Source organism: Melospiza georgiana, chromosome 1 (assembly GCF_028018845.1).
Source record: "Melospiza georgiana isolate bMelGeo1 chromosome 1, bMelGeo1.pri, whole genome shotgun sequence".
NCBI classification, from domain to species: domain Eukaryota; kingdom Metazoa; phylum Chordata; class Aves; order Passeriformes; family Passerellidae; genus Melospiza; species Melospiza georgiana.
In genome coordinates this window covers 93,567,886-93,591,146 of record NC_080430.1, presented here as the reverse complement: position 1 = coordinate 93,591,146, position 23,261 = coordinate 93,567,886, and the positions used below count along the sequence as shown (strand labels likewise).

Sequence of the window (23,261 nt, the reverse complement as noted above, 5' to 3'; positions counted from 1 at the left end):
GTGATGGCGAAAGATGTTTAGAGCCTCGAGGAAAAAAAAAAAAAGGTAGCAAAACTGAGGGTTTGGCAAACTGGTGGGGCAGTGCCTCTAAGCAGCCCTTTGTTTTTATGTGTATATATTTCGGCAGCAATTTTTAACGTGCCTGGCTACTCTGGATAATAGATGCAAGGGTTTCCTCAGACTTTCCCGTGCCGGGGCGGGGAGAGGGCCGGGCCGGGGCTGCCGGGGCCGCCTCCCGCCGTCATCGCGCTGCGCCGCCGGGCCGGGCCGGGCCGGGCATGGCTGAGGGGGCGGCGGGGCCGGGCGGCGCCGAGCGCTACTTCACCCGCTGGTACAAGCCAGGTACCGCCGGGGCCGGGCCGGGCAGTGCCGGGGGGCGGCGGGGCCCTGACTCCTCTTTGTGCCCTTCTTGCAGACGTGAAGGGGCGGCCGTGCGAGGACTTCTGCGTGCTGCAGCACTCCAACAGGCGAGTGGCCGGCGGGGCTCCGGTGCCTGGGGGGCCTCGGCCTGCGCCCGGAGGGAGCGGCGGTGGCTGCGGCAGCCGGGACGGGCAGGGTCGGCCTGGGACACAGCACCGGGCGAGCCTGCGCTGTCCGGGAAGGTGGGAGGAGGGCAGAGTGACAAATCGGCCTCCCCATCCTTTAATTGCTCCAGTGAGAAACAGAGGCTTGGCCTCTTCCCCCCTGACGGCCCCCCACAGCCCCTCGTGCTGCCCAGCAGTGCCCGTGGTGCTGCCCTCGCTCCCTCTCCTGCTGAAAGGGCCCATACACCGTCCCTAGGGATGTTCATGGAAAGACTGGACGTGGCACTCAGTGCCGTGCTCTAGTTGACACGGTGGCGTTCGGTCATAGGCTGGAGTCGATCTCAGAGGTCTTTTCTAACCTAATTGATTCTGTGATCATCAGTATCAGAAGATAAACATTCCAAAAGGCCTCTGTGAAATGATATTTTAAAGGTCTTGAACTCGATTTAGAAATCCTTCCATTTGAACAAACATTTAGCTTTTTCTAGATAAAACCTAATTACTTTTCCATGCACATGTACTAATGGATGGTGAAGGCAAGATATGAAAGTGTCTTGTTTCTGCTTGGATGTAGTTGGATATCCAGTTATATGGAGTAAAACAACCTGTACCTGATGTGGAGTCTCCTTCCATACCTTACCTCCCCCTGCTGCAGCCTCTTAGGGCGTCAGGAGCATTTCTGGGGTGCTCAGTCCCAGAGGGAAGAACATAATCTGCTATCCACACAAAAACTGCCAGGGCCAGTGGCTCATGGGTTGAGGGAAGGTGAGGCAGCATTTGCATTCCTGGTGAGTTGCCTGCTCTAGAAATTCAGAATAAAAGGAAGAGTATGCTTGGCACAGGCCGGAACCATCACCTTGCTGCAGCCTTTGGAGTTGGAGCTTCTCTGTGGCTGTTTCCTTCCTCCATTCTTTCAAAAGGGAAACCAGAGTACCTTCAAATAACAGGTGACAGTAACAGCAAGGAAGGACACCCTTCCATTTGTACTGAATACTGAATATAAGGTTACTAATCTCAGGTGTCTGATATAAACACGTTTAAATGCCACTGATCTGTTCAATTGTCCATGAAGACTGTTCTCCTGCTTTGAATTCTGAAATATCAGGACCCTTGGATTCCACAGCAGCTTAGCCAAATATTCTGTAAAGTAATTGACCATTATTATGTATGGAGCTGTGGCTCAGCTTGCTGTTTCTATGCAGTGTGAAGTTGTCTCTTGCTTTTTTGTTTTGCGAGGTCTCAGCTCCATCAGGTGACAGCTCAAAGATAATTTGTCATCTTCCCCTTAGAAGGCGGCTGGGGTGAAGGGAGGTAGCTTTGCTGCTAGAACATGCTGGATGCATTTACCAGGATCCAGCTCCCTCTTGTGGGAGCTGTGCAGCCAGAACTCCACAGGAGTGTGGGGAGATGGATGCAGCATCCACAGGGAGAGATCTGGTTCTGTGCCCTGGTTTTCTCTGCAGTCACTCTTGTGTTGATTCTGGTGCTTGCTGTAGGTTTTATACTCTCAAACAGAATAGCTTCCCCTCCCTTCAGTTACTGGCAAGTCATGCTTGTGCATTAAGCACGGTTCTAGGCCAGGCAGGCAGGCTTGGTCTCTTGAGCTGGGCTCATCTCAAACTGTGCAGTGTCATGGTAAGAAATAACCCTCTGTTAGAAAAAAATGAAATGCAAGCAGCAAGTTAACTAATGCCCAGGTCACCAAAGGATTCCTCAGCTGTTCACTGCACAGGGCCTTTAGCTGTTGAGAAACACTCCTTTGTGTGACATTTTGTGACAAAAGTACACCGTGCTTTACTTATCTTAACCTCAGTGTCTACTTCAACTATTGGCTGAAATGAACCAGCCGTGCTCTCATGGGGTGCAACAGATAGAACAGCACTGGCTTATTTATAAGCAGTGGTTTTCTTTCAGTAAGAAGTGTAGGGATTTTGACAGTCCAGTATGGTATCTCAAAATGAAGCATTTTCCATGGGAATGGCTTAAGGTCAGAATGCCATTTTCAGTTTGGTACAGCAGGTGTCAAATAAGATAGGCAGAGGAGGTTGTGGGATTTGCTTAGAGCATGAAGGAGTGGCTTCTTAAAACTACAGTGGACTAATTATAATTTATTTTTTTTTCAGAATCTGTGTCATCACCTTGGCAGAAGCCCACCCTCTTCTTCAAAGTGGAAAAACAATTAAAAACATTAATTACCAAATCAGTGCAAACTGTAGCAGACTTCAGAATAAGGTCTCTGGGAAGTCAAAAAGGGTATGGCTTTTTGATTTCCTTAGTTTTCATTTTAATCTCTCACACTGCCTGAGATTTTTCTGTCCTTTCTTGGAGAGAAACCCAGCAGGTTACTTCTGTATTTCACTTAAAACCAGCCCCTCTGCACTTGAAGAATTTAGATTTCCTCAAGATGTGCTTGTCTGCTTGTCCCAGCCAGGGTCTTGCAGTGCTCCTACAGCACTGGTGGTTTCCAGTGTTGCTCAAGCACACTCGCTTCTAGCAGGTTTTTTTGGTAGTGTACAGAGGGACATAAACATCCCTGAAATAATGAAAGTTTATTTCCAAGAAGATGTGAAGGATTTGGAAACTAGAGAGTAGATGGGGCAGTTCAGTGTAGTGGGTTTTTGAAGGTGCATTTGAACTTGCTTTTACTGAAAGCCATGGTGCTGTTCCTCTCCTCTCTCCCCTGACTCATCAAAATACAAGATTGCTAGTCTGCAAGAAACTCAAATCTGTAGGCTTGTAACAAGCTTCTGTTTTATTTGTGCACATAACTAAGTTGGCTTCTTCCCTTCTGTAGGGAAGCACAGCTCTGGAACTTGGAATGACCTGTAACTATCACACATCCTTCCTTTTAGACATTGCTGATGGTAATACTTTTACAAGTCCCGTGTAATTAAAACCACAGACATGTTTGTTTGTTTTCCAAATGCAGGGAGCTCAGTTTCTAACAGAACTTGCCCCTCTGTGCAGGATATCTTCATCAGATGGAGAGGAATACACCATTTACAGGTAAGATTTTTCCCATTTTTTCCCTACCTTGCCATACCCCCACATCTACAGAATCTGAAAACACTTTTGCAGTTGCATACGAGGGCGGCTGATTGAGGTGAATGAGAACATCCTTAGCAATCCCGCTCTTCTGCAAGAAAAGGTAGGACACTTTCTTGTTCTTTATTTTTCAGCTTTTATTTCACTGCTAACTTCAGTCTCACTTTTTAGCCATCAACTGAGGGGTACATTGCAGTGGTTCTACCCAAATTTGAAGAAAGCAAGAGTATAACTCAGGGACTTCTGACGCAGAAGGAGTACGAGGAAGTTTTGATGAAACGCCGCAGTTCTGCTTCATGAAATCAACTCTACACTTCCCATCTGTGTTTGATACTGAATAAGTGATTTTTATTGTACACTGTTTTATAGTATGGAAAAGGCCCAGTGCCAGTTTTTAAAAGGAACTAAACTCCTTGATTTGTAAAAGAATAAACCAGTTAAAATAGTTTGTATATTAAAATTTCTGTAAAAACTTGACGTAAAGTTTATTTTTTCTCTGAATTCTAACACTACAGGTTTTTAAATAAGCTCAGAATGACATGTTGGAGATTATTTGTGTTCCACAATCAGCTTTGTGTCTGCTTAATGCAAGCATAGGACATACAGAAAAATCATAGTATTTAGCTATCATGTAATTTAGCTAAACTAATACAATATGGAGTTTGACACAGGTGAATGGAAAACAAAAATGCAACAAAAGCCTGTGTACAAAGAGCAGATAAATTTGAAAATACATATTTCATACCAAGTTGTATTTTCATGGTATCCTGAAGTCAAATAATGCCCTTTGTACAGAATTTTGTAATAATCACTATCTATTTTCTTCAATTTTACATGGCATAATGTCAAGTCTGCATAATACTTTAGTGGTTCTACAGGCAACTCAAATTCTGCTCAGAAAGTTTTAATAAAAAAGCAACAACTGCCATCTACAAATAGGGTAAAAGAAAAAGGGCTTAAGTCGAAACTATTAATCACTTAGAATTACGTTTTTTGTGGAGACAAATCTTGTCAAGATTAAAATTCAGAGGTGAATTGATTGAAAGAGATTTTTTTTTTCCCTAAGACTACTTCATTGCAGGTATAACTTGTAACTAAGGTAACATTTCAGTGCTTCAGGCCACAGCCTTTCAGACTATATTCCTGATTCTGCTTTATCAAATACACAGACTGAAATAGGCCAGAGATGAGTTTACAGACTTCAACAGTAGTGTTACATGTAGCATGTGCAGCACAGGGGTCTTTATGTAAAATGTCTATTTAGCAGCATCTTTGGGTTGACACATCCATTAAGACATTCAGAAGCATTAATTACAAAATCGGTATCAACAGCGAGCATAGGAAAGGCATTCACATTATAAAAATACAGAATATTTAGACTAGCTTGTGTTTTAATGGCTAAGTAATGGGACATCTATTAGATGTGACAAAGGTCAACAGTTTTATATCAAATTAACCTGGCTTGACTTTCCACAAATGAAAGCAGTATTGAAACTTCAGCAAGTGTTATTGTCAAATGGGAATTCCTGCATTTCTCAGTGCTATCATTACTTGCTCTCTAAAAATGTCATGTTTGTTACATGATTTTCTAAAGACTTGATGCCAAATGTCTCCACTCTTCTTTCTGGAGTACGTGCATTTGTACCAGTTCGTATTCTGTCTTCTTTCCATGGTGGAGCAGGCTTAAGACAACCATTTCCCGCTTTATTCTGTGTATGTATATAAGAAAGATTTCTTAAAAACAACCAACCAACCCAAGCAAGCAAACCTCAAAAGTTTTAAGTAGTGCAGATTAAGCTAGTACTCACCTTTCTCAGTAATTTGCAGCAAAGTGGAAGAAGTTGACATAACAGAGTCATCACATTCCTTGTTTTCAGAATGCATGCATCAACCTAAACAAGACAGTAAGTAGAGTAATACCTATTACTCAATACTTGTGTTAGGCAGTTGTTTTTGGCATGAGATGATCTGTTTTGAACTGGGTAAAGTAATACTTATCCTGTTAAAATATCTCCTAATCAAATGGGTTTGCCTACTTTTTTTTAAACTTCTCTGTATAGTACATGTAAAACAAGAGCAACCCTTCTGTTAAGCACAACTTGAGCAGACATATCCCAAGAGGATGAACTACTAAGAATATTATATTAAACAGTAACAGAAGTCTCTTGGAAAGGAGCTCTTAAGATCTAAGTATGAATCATCACAATTCTTCATGGTTTTCCTTTTGTCAGCATGATTTAGAGAGCCAAGCATCATTTAAGCCTTAGTTTGATGTTACACTAAAAGTTATCTTAAATCTTAACACTCAGCACAGGCCACAAGTCTGAGCCCTCAGACATTAATTTGAGAACCTGTTACTGCTATGTACTGGTACATCACTGTAGAAACAGACTGGAGTTCCCATTTAATTCAGAGGGTGTAAAACAAACCATGCAGTAGCCCCAGGGTGCTCAGTTTGGTTCTGAGTGGCTTGTATGCTTCAGCCAGTTTCACAGCTGCTGTAAAACTGAAACACCTTTTCCACAGCCAATTGCAAACAAACATCCAGCTGCATGGAAATGGTCTTGCTCAAATTGATTGCTGCTGGCTCAGGGATACTGATCCCCACTGATCTTTGCAGATCTCCTCCTTGTGTTAACAGTGATGAAACTTTCACTGTCTATGTAGTTATTTATAGCAAATATGAGTATCAGAAAAAAACCTGAGCAGTCCAGGGTAGATGCTGCCTACTGAGAATCAAATGTGTTTCAGTAGTGGAGTTGGGGTTTGGAATTTGTTACATTTATGTTAAGCATCAGTAACAGTAATAACAGTAATTATTACAGTGGCAGAAATACATATTACCTTCATTAAAATTTTGATCCCTGAAGTCCATGCTGAGGTACACCTAATTACAGTTCCTGTTTATCTGAATGGCATTCTAGTGGATTACAGTACTACTGCAACCTAATTCCATATTTTAACTGGAGCATAAATTAGTAAATTACTTTATTTCAAAACAAGTTAAGTGTTACTTTGAGAAATATATATAGTTTTTTACTGTACCTTTGTAAATGTAGCACTTTTACCCTGAGCAGAAGCTTTAGCTGTTGCCTGGAGCTGCTTGCACATAGTGATGAGTTTTTCAGCCTCCAACAGAAGCAAAGGCTTGTCATCATCACGTACCTGGTATGTTGTCCAGGAAGACAAAATAACTCTGTGTTAAAGACTCCAGCATCAAGGGAGAAGGGAGCACAAGCAACTTCTAAGCAGTATCACTGATGTCATAAGATACATCACCTGATCAGAAAGAGCATGAAGAGCTGAAGCAAGCTTTGTGCCCTCTGTGGCGAAAATCTGAAAGAAGGAGAAAGCATGTAACAAAATGAATCACAACAGAAGGTAAGGCTTTTCCCCTCCTGGTTTAATAGTGTGCTTTTAAGTAAAAAGGTAGCAGGAAATACTTGTAATAATTGTATACATCTACAATTCACAAGTTAGCAGTTTGCAGTGACTTCTGAAGTAACAACTACACAGTTAACTGCCATCCTCACAGATAAGCAGAGTTTAAAGGCTGTCCCTTTACATATAACAAAACCCCCAATTTCCAATTATTTTTTGCACGTGGAGCTCACGAAAGTTTTGTGATGACACCTGGCCTTTTTGTTTATTGTCCTTTCAAAGGTAACAAGTCTCCTGTTACACACAGGTATGCATTCTGGAAAGAGCATTCCACATCCCTTCATTTGGGCCCTTCTGTTTACACTGTGCAAGTTTTTACATCTTTCTTTCCCATGAAAATCCTGCTGCTCAGACTAGGATTTAGTATCTGTTAACACTACCAGGGACTGAGCTGCGTGACACAACAAATATTACAGATGTGCTGAAGTGCACTCTATTTGCCATAATGCCAGTTTGCTATCCCTCCTCCTAGCTGGAATCTATCAGTGTAATGATCCTGTCTGAAGCTATTACTGGAACACTGGAAGCTCACTTTCAGAATATGTATCAGAGTTAGGCTGCTCAAAGTCTACAACTGCCCGTCAATTCATGGTACATTGTACTTATGTGTAAGGAATCAGATACTGAAGTTCCTGTTTGGCTTCACTCAGAGTGTCTATGTCCTATTTTGTTAAAAATACATTACCTCTGCCTGATGAAATAAATCTTGAGTAGTTTTCAGAAGTCCTTCTCCTCTGTGAGAAATAACAAAAGCAGAAGACATGCCATTTACAGAGTGCAGATTATATTGCCTACTACTTACAAAAAATAGTCTCACCACTGAACATCTTACAGTTCACACCAGTGAACTGTAAATATCAGTCTTTTAGAAGATACTAGACACAACTACCTACAAGAACTGACTTAAATATATTATACAAACACCTCAGTAGCTACAGCACTGTTGGGGAATTAACAATGGCTCAGTTGTCATAAGCTGAACAAGACTAGAAATCCACATTTCTGGCATAATGAGTATTACTGGACTAGCAGGTAACAAAAAAGAAATCTCAGCTCTGGTAAAAAAACCGCAAGCAAACCTAAATTCTTCAAGTAAGAAAGCTGACATTGCACAAGCAAGTTTCAGATAAACACTTTTCAGTACAAGGATCAGTAATTCTCATCTACAGTTCTATCTCATCTACAGGTATATACTTGTGCTTTAATTCCCTTAATTTTCAAAGTATTTATGACCATGATTCTTAAAATGATTTTTCCGTACCCAAGAGACATTTAAATAGATGCCCTCCAACAAAACAGATGTTAAGCCCTTTAAAAATAAAGTGGTGTTTAAAATTAGGGGTTTTTTAAACAGTTCAGAAATTTACAAAAGTTTATAAAGTCTACAGACAAAATCAAGTTCCTTTCTAAAACAGTCCGAATTATTATGCTCTGAAAATGAAAATTTGTTCTTTCTTATAAACACTGTTAATGCTCTTTTTCCCACCAAAATTTGCCATGTGTACTCAAATTACCTGGTAAATAAATACATGGAGTAGGCCATACTTGACATGCCTTGTCCATGCTGCACAATCTCATTCTCCTGGTCCTCCCATTTCTCTGCCTCAGAATCCACATCAGATGTGAGCAGATGCAATTCTAATCCAAGCTTTGCAATTTTTGCCTGTTCCTGTAAATGGCAAGCATATTTATGGCACTTAAAAACACATTGTTCAGACAAGATAAAAAGATGAAAGGAGTTTTTTTACTAAAATGATGCCATCTTACCTCAGAATCTAGTTTGACTGGCTTTAATGCTTTCAGATTTGCATTATGCTTCTGTTTCAAACAAAAAATAATGTTTTTAAATAAAAGGAATTTGTAATAATTTTACTTGCAAATCTTAAAGAGGTAGCTCTATATTCAGAGAAAGACTTTGCAGGAGAGTGCCAGAGGTTCAAACAAACTTCTCAGCAGAAACTGAGAACCTGTACTGATCTGTCTGTCCTGAAATGGCAGGTGCAGATGCCCTGAAATTGCAAGGAAAAGATCTCTTCCAGTCTCCACTTCCTGATGCAGTACAGTCTCTTCCCTTTACCCTGTAAATCCTCAATAATACTCAGAACTAAACAGTCTTAAGCAAGTACTCCTGCACTGATTTTTCTGTCACTGATGGTACTGATATAACAGGGATGCTGATTTGGCTAATAGCAAGCTGACATAGGCTACAACCCATATGAATGCTGCTGTGAGGAGGTAGCCCATTATTCTGTGTCACTCTGGAGAAGCAGCTGTAAGCAAATACTGACACTGATCTTTTCATGGGTTTCCTTCTTTTTTTTTAAGTCATGAACTATTCAAAATATAAGTCTGGCTGCAAGCCAAATATTAGCTCATAATTAGTGGTACTGATGTGAGCGGACTACCTGGTAAGGCAGGGCTTGCCAACTGCATGACACACTTAGGCAGTAATTCATAATTTATTTTGTAATTATTTGCTGGTTTTGGCTTTAATTTCATGTGCTGGTGCTGTCACTGTGCAAAGACAGCAAAATCATCAGACGTGGGAGGCACAGTCCACATTCAGAAACCACTGGACTGCAGAGGAGTAGCACAAAATTGGTGTCATAACTTGGAGAGGTGTGAGGCACAGGAGGAAGCTGGATAATCTCAGTGCCCAACTGAGAGCCTTGTCTGAGATTCTGAAAAACTCTGATGAAAACCTGCTGCTATTCATTCGTGGGAGTACTTGGGCAAATTAGGTTCAGTAATGTGTGCAGGAAAAAAAAAAACAACAAACCAAGAAACAACACTGTTCATTGTGAACAGCATCAGAAATGAGATTCTAGTCCCATTTCCATTTCTCACTTCAAGAATCTGAGCAAAAGTACTTATACTGAAGTTCCTAGTGCAATTTAGTGCACAGTTTAACTTTCTGCCATTTCTCTTTTCCATCCAAAAATGTTTAAATATTCTGAATCTTACAAATGACTACCCAGATTAGACACTGCAATTCTGCCTATGTATTAGAAATGCTGATCTCATATCAAAACATTTAGCACAAAGGACTGTACTCCTAATTGTGATTTGACTATACTGCATGTTAGAAATGCAATTTCAGAAATACTGTTTTCAAGGCAGTGTCTTAAAAGAAGAAAGGAAGACAAAACCAAACTAGATTTGTTTGTAAACACGAATTTTGGTCTAGAAGGTATGGCAAATATTTAAGCTGCAGAGTCATGGAAGGATATTCAAGAAAACCAGCACTGGTTACAGCAAATAAGATTTTCAATTCACAAATAACTAAAGGAAGGTCAGAATGTTTTTGCAGTTTTCTCCACTCTAGTGTTTCCTTGCATTATTTTAATAATACTATTATTAAAAGTCAGATCAGTAGATACGTTATTCTGCTTTTAAAACACGATTCAACACTTTAAACTATAGAGAAAAAATATGCATTAAGTACACACATGAATCATCACTGCTGCTCTGGTCCTCATCTACAGCATGGTCTAGGGTGCCACTCATTACCAGCAAACAGCAGAGTGGCAATGAAACAGATGTAACAAATATGTGATCTAATTAGATTGGCAGGAACAGCGTGGCCTCTGTGCAGGGACAGCGTGGGCGTCAGCCAGGCACAGCAGATCTGTGGTGGCAGTGGGGGGAGGAGAGGCTCTTCTGAGAGGAACAACACCGGGAACAGAGGCAATTCCAAAGCTCAGAGCACCAGCTAGGCAAAGAAATCACTCTGAAGAAACTCTGGTGTCCTGTGGATGCCATCTGTATTTCCTGTCTACTTTCAAACTGTGCATTTGGAACTCCTCACAATATTAAGTATCTTGCGAAACCCAAAAAGGAGGCAGAAACCTTTCAAACAATGCAAGCAGAACTGTTTAAATGCTGATCACAAAATTTTATTTAATATTTTTAAAAATATTTTAATCAATGGGACTCTGACTTCAAACATTTAATCTCTAAATTATGACATCCAAAAGCTATGTGTCTTAGTCAAATTGGTCAGGGAGAGAAACCCTATCCAGAGTTTCAGTATTTAGTTCCATAACTGTGAAATTCACCCATGCTCATGCAGCCTAACAATTTAAATCCACAGATTGGCTTTATTAAACTTTTAAAATAAATATTGGATTTATAAAGGTTTTATCTTTTCATTAAGAGTCAGAAGTTGCGTTGTGTCTGAACCTCTAAAATTGCACAACAGAAGACATGGAGACAGAGGACCATTTCAAACCCAAATTTCTCTACAGGTTAAGGAAAAAAAGCAAGGAGAGAAAGAAACAAGCTAGAGCTTACTGTACCTTTTTAGACCATTCTTTCCCTTTTTCCTACTCATGGAAAGATTCAATTTACAGCAGGTGAATCAAGTGACTGATTGCATGACACTATCGAGATTTAGGAGGCTTCCTAATACACAGATGCTCTCAGAAATAGCGTAATATCAATTACAATCAGCTGAAGATATTAAATTACCTCATACCTAAAAACTGGGTATTTGGTGTACCTTTTTTCTCTACATGAAACACTTAAGATCAAGGAAGGAAAGAAGAACTCATTATTTAAAAAGGCTACAACAGGCTCGAACATGAACCCTTGTTACAAATAGGTTAACTCAGGCTACAATGTTAAGTCTTGGTAGTATGATTTATTTTTGTTTTAATTTTCAGTAAATTGCAGCATATTCCTACTGTTTTAATAACAACAATGTACTTTTTAATTATACAACATGAAAGTAGATTATGTGGTAAAAAAATTATTGAACAGGAATTAAAGTTTATGTATAATCAAAGTGATTAAAGCACGTAACATCACTAGTTACATTTGTCTTCAGCCTGTTTATTATTCACTTAATAAATTGCCAAACTTTGATATTTTTCTGTCAGCCATCCAGTCAGGATGCATGTTACCAAGATATTTTTAGGTCCCCATTTGGTTGTGACAAGGAAAGAAATTAAACAGAGAACAGCAGATACAAAGTAACTACAACAAACCAAAAAGCAACTTACCCCCGGTCTGGGCAGTGATAGGTAGACACGCTTCTCTCCTATGAAGAACACACAGGTTTATACCAAAATTTATCTACAGATTTTAATCAGTGGGATCAAATGCCTTACTTCATCCTTCCTAAAATTGCAGTACTATAAAAGCAAATTACTTACCTGCAATTCCTCCTCTCTGAATACTGCAGAAGGTCCTCTGTCTCATGCTATCGAGACAGGCCAAGAGCTCTGTACTGCTCAGATTTTAGCAACTGGCAATTAAGAAAGCTTCTCTGAACATTTTCCTCAGTAAGATTTCTAGTCTCCTGCATGTATTTCACAAGGAAAGTAAAGCAACTCTCTCCATGACTCACTAGCTACATACACTCATTTTGTTGCAAAATACAGAACATAAATTTGCAGCTCCATGTATGGCTTTTCTTGGCATGGGATGAATGGTCTGAAATTTGGAGTAGACAGTGCCACTAGTGAGAAATACATAGGCAGGTTTTCCTAAGTAATGCAAATAAAACTCTCATGTTGTACTATACGTATCCCATGTGTGCTGTATTTTATGAAGAAGGAAGTTCTACAGCATTTTACACACTTATTGAATTGTTTCTTGTATTGCCAGGAGCCTACAATATTCCAAGTCTGACCAAAACAAATTAAGAGAGAAAAAAAAAAATCCTTTTTGGATGTTACCTAAAAGTTGATAAGACTTTATTTTCAAGAAGAAACACTGCCTGGGCTAACAGTCTAAGATTAGAGTTTCAATTACCAGAAGATATAATAGTCTACAAAGACTAGCATTCATTACAATAGATTCAGTTGCTGCAATTGCTAATTCCTCCTCTTGCATCAGCTCCTAGAGAAGTTCCATTCTGAGTCCTCAGAAGACAGTTCTTTTGTGCATTCAGGATTTTTTGAAAGCATGCCCTTTATCTCCTGACACAACAGGAAGATCAAAATCTCTGTTTCTAGGCAACTGACTCCTACAATTTTAGGACGCCAACAAGTGTCCTTCAACCCTCTTGAAAAATAGGAAAAATGGAACCTTCCTTCCTAAGATCACTTTTTCCTTCCCCTGTGCAGTTTTGCAAAAGATGAACGAGCTAACAGGGCACAAGATGCATAACCATTTTTTTTTTCAGAATGCAGTGTTATTCAGATATTAATTGCCCTAACATGTATCCAAGCAAGACTTCTCCTCTAAAGACCAATACAAATTATGAGAAGTCATTTACAACATCCTATACATCAAAACATCAGCTAAAGGGCATGTAAGACATACCAAGAACAAAAGTGAACTTGCAATTTTAAATGCTACAGCATTAAAGATCTCCTTGGAGCTATGTAAAAACATGTTGTGTCTTGTTAAAAAGTTCAAACACAGAAAGCTTTGACATAACAAATGGAATAAAAATGCTCACTGCAATGACACAGTACTTGCACACACAAGGCAGGCATTCAGAATTAATGGAAACCAAATGGAAAGTGGTGGCAAACAGAAGAAAATAAAAATTGCCTTTGCTCTTCTACTAATTCTCATTATTTACCTGAGCAGGGTTTCATTGCTCACCCTATTCAAAAAGAAGAAAGATCTAACTACTTATTTCTTGAACATTGTCAAAACCTCTAAGGATCACAAAATACACACACAAAAAACACACTTCACTGGACCCACAGAAACCAAGACCTTTCAAAGGAGCAGATCAACTCAGGTCAGAGAAAATCCTACCTAATCAGAAAATACTTAATTCCATCAGTGTAATCAGAGAACTTTTATTTGATTCCATTAACAGAATATACATACGTAATTTTTTAGGTATTTAATTTCCTTAGTTTGTGTGTCAGATCTTTGCTATTATTTCAAGAGGCCTTTTTCACCACATGATGGTCTTCTTTTTATTTTACTCTGCCTGTGTTTTTCCCAATGTGTTTTCTTAAACATGTTTTTCCTTTTTAATTTTTTTTCACTTAAAATTCATTTTCATTATTTCATTCTCTGTCTTCCAATTTTCTGCTTTCTACTAGTTCCAGTCCTGGTTTTCCCTCCATAATACTCCTATTTCAACTTTGAATTCCCACTTTTGACGTCACTTCTTCTCTGAGAGTATGGCAGCATGCCTGCTTCACTCTTCTTCCTGGAATCTGAGCCTCCTAATTCTGATCTGTATCACCTATTCATCACCTACAGTCCTTCAGAAATCTCATGGACATTCAACTCCTCTCAAATCAAGTGGGCAAAACAAAAGAGGAAAGCAGAGAAGTATGTTATCTTCAGAAACCATTCTCTCACTTCTTTGCTGCCTTGTAAGCCCAGTTACAAGGAAGCAAACCAGAAGATCATTTATTTACATTCTTCTCCACCATGTTCAAACCAAAACATTAGAAAAAAGAGCTTGGCTGACATCCAGCAGCTTGGATTGATGAAAGGTACTTTTGTCAGGTGGTTCATCTCAAAGTGCAAGAGCCTCAGAGTTAAGCACCAAATGGAAATGAACCAAACAATCCCTCTGTGGGCAGAATCAAACTTCCCATGCCTGGCAGGGGAGAAAGGTTACCCTCCTGAGGAGCCTGTCACCCTCCTCATCCCAGCCTAGACACACCAACACTGTGGAGAACAGGCCTCCTCACCACTGGATTAAAAAGTGGTTTAGGATTCAGCAAAGAAGGACAACTCTACCTAGCTGTACAGTTTTGCACGGCACAGGAATATTTCCCAAATTCAAATGAAGGTTACTGGGCTATGCTGCGCTCACCAACCTCCCCCGCCCCGTCATGCCTGTGAATCCTGCTACCCTGGAGAAGCCCTCTTCAATTTGGGCATGTTCTGGTATAATTTCATTAAAATTGAGTACAATATTGCTTCACTTTCAAGTTAAATCCAGTTCCTCCCATGTGCATTTGGGATCTCAGCATGAGAAATACCTCATTTTATGTTATGAAAAAAAACCCCACTGGATAAAGGAGCTATGCAATTGCTCGTGAAAATAAAGAAATGAGTATAAACAATGTGAATCTAGTGTAATCCGAAAAATGCTTCTTTTATTTGATGTGTCCAGCACATTTATTCACCATTCAATTTTTGCATCTTAAGCTGTATTCTGAACTCTCTAACAAAGCCAAACATTTAAATTGGTAGTACAAAAATACAAGATTTTAAACTGAGGAGAAAAAAAAATATACTGTAATTCTATCTCTTCTTACATACAGTCACAATTTTACTATGAATAAAGCACTTGATACATTTTAGTCTGTAAAATAAAGACACTTTTACCAACCTCAACATTAAGACAAGTATAATGAATTACAAGAAGAATAAAGCCTTATCAGATATTGTGACAACTCCATTGTGTTTGGAGGCAAAAGTTTTGTGAATGCCACTCCTATAACCTCTTAGCAAGTAAAAATGTTAGTTTCATTTATTTACTGGATCACCAGGTGTGTTTTCTTGGAGAAGAAAAATGTTGGAAGTGGCAAAGTAATTTCAGAGTATTTTCTGGTAGAAAAATGGTGGGGGTGCTCAGGTGAGATTTTTTCCCCTCCCTTTTTTTTTAATGACAAGAGTGACTCTGAAGTCCAACAAAAGAAAACAAACAAACAAAACCAGATTAGCCCACAAAACAGAGGAAAACTTTGTGGAAGACAGGTGGATATAAGAGATCAAATTACTTCTAAGGACATAATTGGTGGCACCTATGAAACAATCCAGATTCAGAGGAAAGTCTGGGCCATATGACAAGGGAAATAGAGATTTCTTAACAGTGTTTTGACAATACAAGATCTAACACACCCAAGGCCACAGAGAGAACACAGGCAATGCTCAGTATCTTACCAGTGGTGGGATCAGAACACTTTATGCTGAAAGAAAGACTGAGGAAATGAGAGCCACTAACAAGAACACCCTTGGGTGGTTATGCCAAATGAGAAGAATTCACTGCATCACTCACGATGGCCTCCAACCTGCTCAGCAACACTTACCCATTCTCCTTTCCCTCCTTTAAGCAAGGACACTGGGCTGCCCTTGTGAAATGATGCTTTAAATAAAGTGGAAAATACCACTTATGGAAAATGTGTTACCTGCCATCAGCAGCCCCAAGAGAAAGTTATTAACTACAGAGGAGGCTGGCCATCTGACATCAAGAACAATTTGTTTGGAGAGCCAAGGATATGCTTTGCTGTGGCTGCATGATTCTCATCCTATCATTTTTAAATACAGTAATATCTATATATATATGTGTATGCACACACACAGATAGATATAAATATATAAAAAGGTTATCATTCAACCTTGCTAGACCATTGTATGAATATGAAAATAATCAGATACCGCATGATCAGTAGATTCCAAATTCCTAAAGATTCCAAATTTATTCTAACAAATTTACAATAGCATAATTTGAGTTTCATGTTATTCTAACAAATTTACAATAACATAATTTGAGCTTCATGTTATAAAATATTCTCTTTAAGGAAAGCGAATTTGACCCTGGCTCCCAAAACAAACAAATAATCTGCTGAAAGTTAAAAGGCTCATAAACAGGCTCTCTGCACATTTTTATGTGGTATTTCAGAATAAGGTGGAAGAACAGCTGGAATAACAATCATGTTTTTATCAGAAGTCCCAAACTGCCAATAACCTGAAGTACACACAATTATTGTAAACCCACTCAGAATTTCAACATATGTTTTCTTTTTACAAGTCTTGAGGCTCAGGCACACACTCATTCACCAACCAGCAACAACAATTTAAGATGTTACACCCCGTGATTGGTTGCTACTGTGCTCAAAATGCTGGCAGTAAAGAACTGCTTACACAAATAATCAAGAACAGAAATTCAAACTACAAAATCAAATCTGAAAATGAAAAGAGGTCTCAACAGCAAGATGAAGTATTGTATCATTGATAAAGTGTCATCTAACCTGAATAAGGATTTACATTTTCTGTATCTTAGATACAAAAAATTAAGTGCCCATATTTAGCTAAATCTAAGCTTTTGAACCTGAGCAATTTTCTTAAAAATACAAGACATTCAGTATTATTATATATTACATTCTATCTGTATGCAATTATACCCTAAAGACTGAAACAAAGACATAGCTATAAGAAGTGTTACAGGCTACACTAAAGAAATAATCTGAAAGAAAATTATGTGGTATAAAAATAAAAACCAAAATGTCTTCCATTTTAAAGGAAAATTACCCTATGCTAAAAGTAGACACAGAATTTTTTTTCCTTAAGATTCCAAGCTTTTCTTCTACATGTTGTACAAATACCAATAAACTTACCAACCAGAGAAAATATCCCAAGATTGTGCAGAGTCGTCAGAAATTCCATCCAGGAGAAAGGACAGCAGTTTAAAAATCAAATAACTACATTCACTACATTATGAAGTGAATACACGGCAAGCTGACAATATAGAACATATCTGTATATATGTATTTTCTACAAATACAGGACATTAATTAAACATGTCACAATTCAAGTTGTATCTTGACTGTCATGAATTGATGATATGTCCAAGACAAACAAGGGGTGGGTGAAAGCCCTACCACTCCTTGTATTTGGACACTGCTGGTAAAGAGCTGTGTCAAACACTTTTGTGTCCTTTGAACAGCTCCATTTGATTTACTAGAACTAATCCCAGTGCAGAAAATTAAACATAGCTAATCTTACTAGCTTAAGCTTATAGTAAATCAGGCCTTTAAATATTTGGTTGCTTTATTTTGAAAAAATCCAATAAGCAGCTTGATTTGACATCTATACAAACCCAACATATTTGTGTATTACTACCTAGATCCCACAGGATGTGGAACTGTTTACTGCACTCCACTCTTAAGAAAATAGAATTTGCTAAATCACACTTAAAATTCTTAGATTTGAAGTTACATTTTTCTATTTCTACACAGCCTTCTTACCTCTTCTTCCTTCAAACACATCGTTGATTTCTCTTAGCAACAGAGACATGTCACTCAGTTGAGACTCCCAGGCCTCGCAGAACACCTCAAGATTTTCTTTTGCAATCTTGCTAGATGGATGTAATGCCAGAGTTTCTGCAGCAGAAATTATCTGGACGAAGAACAAAGCATTTGCTCCTGTAAATCCTAGTACATAGTGTTCCACATGAATTCACAAATGCCTCCCCAGGCAAAACACAGAATTAAACTGCTACTATTACTTCTTCATAGCGTATTCATCTGACAATTGCAGGCTTGATGACCTTCCTTGTGCATTCTTTTAGCTCCCACCCAGCACTAGAACAAAATTCCTTCTTAGAAATCAATGTTTTGAACAGGTAAACATTAGGTCTCCTAAAAATTCACACAAATAATTTTTATTGATTTATGTGTAGCAGAAGAGGCCAGTTAAAAGCTGAACATACCTGTGGGCCAGTGACCTGAAAGGTATCCTCTGCATGTATGCAAGTTATCTCGAGGGGCTCAGTTCCAGAAACATGCCTCAGTAAGCGACACATCTGAATTATTTTTAAAAAATTAAAAGAATTGTAAAAAATGTGCATCTATTAGTAGTGAGAAAAGGTGTACATACAAAAATAAGGTGTACAAACACAAAGTTATTGATTGCCCGTTCAAATATTTACTGGGGACTGCACAGCTGGGTGCTACTCAGGGAGAATTAATAATAAAAATGGGGCTAAATCCTGACTTGAAAGGTGTGGAAAACCATTAACAGAAAGGAAAGTCTTAATAACTAAAGTAAAACAAAAACAATTTCACATATTTGTGTCTGAATAAAACTGAAGGTGAACACACATACAGAACTTGGAAAAACTGTAGAATAAATAAGAACAGGCTTATTCAGCAATAAGCAACCATGTGGAAAATTTAGGTTTTCATCATCATCCAATGGACTAAATTATCTTTGAGCAAATCAGTGCCAAATTAGTTTAGGGAAGTAATACTTTATCCTTCAGCTTTTTTTAAAGAAGATTAAGAGTGAACTTTGGGTTGAAAGGAACATGGAAGTTTTCAGATCAAAAGGAATTTGTAAGACAGAGACAGCACATATGAAACTTATTTCACATCACCAGATATGCTGCAAGGTCTCACACACAACACTATTTAACCTTCTGGTTATGCCTGAAAAAAAAAATTTGATGTCTCACTAGAACACTAAATAGCCACAGATCAAGGAGACATTAAAGTTGAAATTAAAAATTCAAAGCATTGTTCTGCCAGTCCTGGAAGTTCAAGGGTGTTGCTTCTGCATATTCATATTTCTGGGAGGAATCCTCAAGCCCTGTATAGCATAATTTTTTAGAAATGAGTATTGGATACGAAGCAAGTACAGCTGCTGGCATCACCATATTTCCGATCAAAGTGATCTATATTTGTATGTCTCCTGCTGGCACAGGTGCCTCTGCTCATCTGTGAGAGACAGCAACAATGTACACGTGGCTGATATCACCTCCACACACTGCTTGTCACAAAGGAGGAAGATTTTCAGTGGCCCTCTTAACTAATCTTCAAAAAAATCAAACTCACTGCACTAAGAAATTTAACTGTGTATCTCCAGCATTCTTGTATACCAGGATTCAGCTATTGCTGGATGCCTAGTGCTTGAAAGAAAGGGGTGATAATTTCCTCTTGGACCTAGGAACTTACTTTTTTCCTTAATATTTTAGGCGCAATGTCTACATACAGATTGAGTCTAGATCCATGAGGAGAACTGGGCACAAGTGTAAATCCCTTCTACAACACTTGCATGCCACAGTGATGTATCTGGCTCAGACCCTGACAAGAACAATCCAAAATTCAACAGCATACTAGGAAAATAAAATAAACTGAAAAAACACAGACCAAAGCCCACCTAAAGAACAGATTGATGCAAATCCAGCCACTCATTTTCTAGGTTTTCTATACAATGAAAGCAGGTGTGAACTCACCTCAACAAGCTGTTCTTTCTGCTCTGATAGCTTGCAAGTATATTCTGCTACAGCTTCAAGATTTCCTTCTATTCCTGTGATTTTTAATGCTTTGAGAACCATATGATCTGTATGGTATTTCAGAAGATCTGCTGCCAGAGATGTGGCTGCACTGTGGACCTTGAATAGCATTACAAGAAGAAGAGATAAACAATGAAACAGAAAAAAGAATCTATCCATCCAATACCAAGTCAAACAAGCTTAAGAGACAGATTAATTTTTCAAGAAGGAAAAACTTCACTGGCATGAAAGCTCCTATAACGCTTGCTTATCACCTGGAGTTTTAGTTCTACAATTACTATTCAAAGATAAAATCCACTGCAATAAAAAAAAATAAAAAGCCAAAAAACTCTCCCCACAAACAAGAAAAAACAACTACACAACCAAATATGGAGAGAAACTAAAGAGCAGCTGGGTTATCACACCACTGCTTTCTGATTATGTTACACCTGAGGAAAAACCAGTTGCATGAATCTGTGGGTCACCAAGTCCAAGAGAAGGAAAGCACAATGGCCATCCCACTTCTCCTAAAGAACACACATTGAACTGTGTAAATCAGACTGAAGCCACACAAAACTGAATTCATAATATATTAGAAATTAGAATTATCAGTGATGCAAAGAAAAGCTTAAACATAATCAGCTTGTGACAGAGACTTAGGGAAGTATAAAGCACCTTTTCTACAAGGAGACGGGTCTTGAAGGAGTCTCAATCTCCCTACACTCCCAACAAGCAAGGAGAAGCTTCTCATTTAAACACATCTCTAAATCCAGACACACACAGACACTGTCCTGTGAAGGACCATGGTTGAAAACAGAATCAGTGACAGCTGCTGCTAGTTCTAGCAACTAGTCACTAGGTTACCTTAAGGATATTGCTAAAACCAAAATAGCAACCTCTTTAGAAACAGGAGAATATGCTCATAGGACTACTGTGAGTCTTGTAATACTGTACTCACTTTGCTAGACTAGACTGAGTACAGAACAAACTTGGTGTTCAAGAGGAAGTATTTTTCCAGCTCTTATGAATGTGATGAGCTTGGAACTCACTCCATACAGAAGAGTTTTTACTGGAATGGTTTGTTGGGGATTTTAATTCACTGGATTCATTTTTACCCCCTTCCTCTGGCAGTACTTCCTGTGCATCTAGAATTAGGTTCTTCTGGATTTGTTTTTTAATTTCACAAAGGACAAGACAACTGAATTGTTGCCTCAAAACCTGCTGCAATTGTTTTTCAGAGGGGGAAAAACGAGCTATGACAACCTGTTATAAACTATTTATATAACATTGCTCACATGGCATTAAAAATTAGCACAAATCACTAATCCCAGAAATGAAGTCAACTCTGAAGAAAGGATATCTGAAAGGCTTGTAATGCTGGAGTAGGAACTGGCAATTCTCATTTATATGTAGACTACATTGAGATCACCTTTTCATTAGAGATTCTTTTCATCCTGATCCAAAATAGAAATATACTTCTACTTAATGCTGTCTCTGATCATTAGCAGTAAAATCATCTCAAGAAAGAAACACAACTTCTGTTTCTTCCATAAAAAGACAGAGTTAACTACTTTAACAAGGCTGTCTTTTGTTCTCAGCCACTCAGGCTCTCAAAAACATTTTAATTATAGTCACAGTATTTGAATTTAACCAGTAGAAATCCTGACTGATACACTGTGGCACCCCAAGTCAGACCGACAGGAGAGCCTTCAGGCACGTACAGAAGCACGGCCACGCTGGGATCAATTCAATCACTACACAGAGAACAACAAAAACAACAAAATTCTCTGAACTTACTTCTAAGAGCATGAATCCTTTCTTTCACACAACATATTCCAGCCACCTGTGGCTTTATGATCTATGCAATTAAATAGTCACATCCTAATTTGACTGGGAACTCTTCCACCTCATGCAGCACCTGGGAACAATGTTATTCAAAAAGGATAATCTCATAGCACTGTGAAGTGCTCCCATTCCAAAGTGAAGGCCACTTTGGAAAAGCTCTGCTGCCTATTTCCTCCATAATGGTGACCAAATTACAAACCAGCACATAATCAAAGTGCAAAAATTATCTATCCTTCACTTTCTGGAGCCAAACACTGCCTGACAGCAGAAGTGCAACTGAAGTGAAACAGATTGAAAGCACTGTTCAAATCTTCAGAACAGCTGCAGGAACTACAGTCCAGAAGACAAAATTTCTTTTTCTGCCTATGGTAAAAAGGGGAGCATGATTTTTTCAGCAGTCGAGATTTTCCAGTTACAGCAGCTGACAGCTCAGCCTAAGCAAGTTCACCACACTTCTCCAACATCTTTGCACTGCTCTGTGTTGAAACTCACTGTTCTTAATCTTCATTTCTCCCTCCGCTTAAAAGAACAGCAATTTGAAGCAGTTGAAAAGATAGCTGAATCATGTGCAAATATTTAGGAAGCTGCCAGAAATCAGATTCTGTATTTGCTTCAATTCTGTGGAACAGACAAGGCAGCAATGCTATCCTCACTAGGAAGGGTGAAGACCCTGAGCAGCAAGTGCAGTCCATCCCATGGACCAAATGAGGCAGCTATTCCATGTGTGTATGCAAGCTGACCTCAGCATACTTGCACTTAGGAAAAGAACAATGATTTACTACAGACACACACACAGCTGACAACTGCTGAAAAAAAACCCCTGAGTATAAGGCACTGTCATAACATATTTCTGCTAAGGAAATGAATAAGAAAAGTTAAATAAAAATAAACTGCAAATGTAATTTATTAATTTAGGCACACACTAGAAGAAAATGTTTTAACAAACAGTGATGCATGCATCCCCAAGAGAAGTTTGCCTTTACATTTAAAATAATGATTACATACACAGTACTTGCTTCCAAAAACACTTTTTTGGGTTAGCAGTGAACCTATGCAGCCAACAGATTTCTAATCAGTAAGGACAAAGATGATGCAGCTAGATCCATGACCTAATTCTGATTTGGTTACTCTTGTCTATTAGCAGGCAACAGTCTTCTTGGGTACAGGATCCTATTTTACAACCTCATTATGAAAAGTATGAAATTCAAACTTTTATTCACCTTATCTTGCTTAAGCTGCACTTACCTCTCTTTTAAGTTCATTCATGCACTGGCATGTTTTTAAAATGGCTACTTCCAAGTCTTCCATGAGATCCTTTGTCTTTTGGTTTTGCTACAAAGCAAAGGAAGAAACCAACAAGACATTACACAAAAAAACCCAGCAAACTCCACCTTGACATCATATGTCATTAGTTCAAGAAGCTTTAGAAGACAGCCTTTTCTTTCTAGGTGAAATGCTCTGACTTATACAGCCTGTGT

General features: G+C 38.8%; 2 protein-coding genes across 2 annotated transcripts in view; one reads left to right on the top strand and one right to left on the bottom strand.

Annotated features, from left to right (window-relative positions):
* The first annotated feature begins 263 nt into the window (after nt 1-263).
* ABITRAM (actin binding transcription modulator) lies at nt 264-4,044 on the top strand. The gene is made up of 6 exons (XM_058036749.1): nt 264-342; nt 416-467; nt 2,648-2,777; nt 3,454-3,530; nt 3,603-3,672; nt 3,741-4,044. The coding sequence occupies exons 1-6, from the start codon at nt 279-281 to the stop codon at nt 3,867-3,869; spliced, it is 522 nt and encodes a 173-aa protein (XP_057892732.1). The 5' UTR covers nt 264-278; the 3' UTR covers nt 3,870-4,044.
* Nucleotides 4,045-4,137: 93 nt separating this feature from the next.
* CTNNAL1 (catenin alpha like 1) overlaps nt 4,138-23,261 on the bottom strand; it is a 57,128-nt gene continuing 38,004 nt past the window's right edge. The window contains exons 8-19 of the mRNA XM_058036612.1: nt 23,029-23,115; nt 19,900-20,058; nt 18,376-18,468; nt 17,912-18,062; nt 12,014-12,051; nt 8,778-8,828; nt 8,525-8,679; nt 7,696-7,744; nt 6,849-6,905; nt 6,615-6,734; nt 5,378-5,461; nt 4,138-5,278 (exon numbers count right to left, since the gene is read on the bottom strand). Of these exons, the coding sequence (XP_057892595.1) occupies nt 5,117-5,278; nt 5,378-5,461; nt 6,615-6,734; nt 6,849-6,905; nt 7,696-7,744; nt 8,525-8,679; nt 8,778-8,828; nt 12,014-12,051; nt 17,912-18,062; nt 18,376-18,468; nt 19,900-20,058; nt 23,029-23,115 (1,206 nt within the window). The 3' untranslated portion in view covers nt 4,138-5,116. The remainder of the gene's footprint in view (nt 5,279-5,377; nt 5,462-6,614; nt 6,735-6,848; nt 6,906-7,695; nt 7,745-8,524; nt 8,680-8,777; nt 8,829-12,013; nt 12,052-17,911; nt 18,063-18,375; nt 18,469-19,899; nt 20,059-23,028; nt 23,116-23,261) is intronic.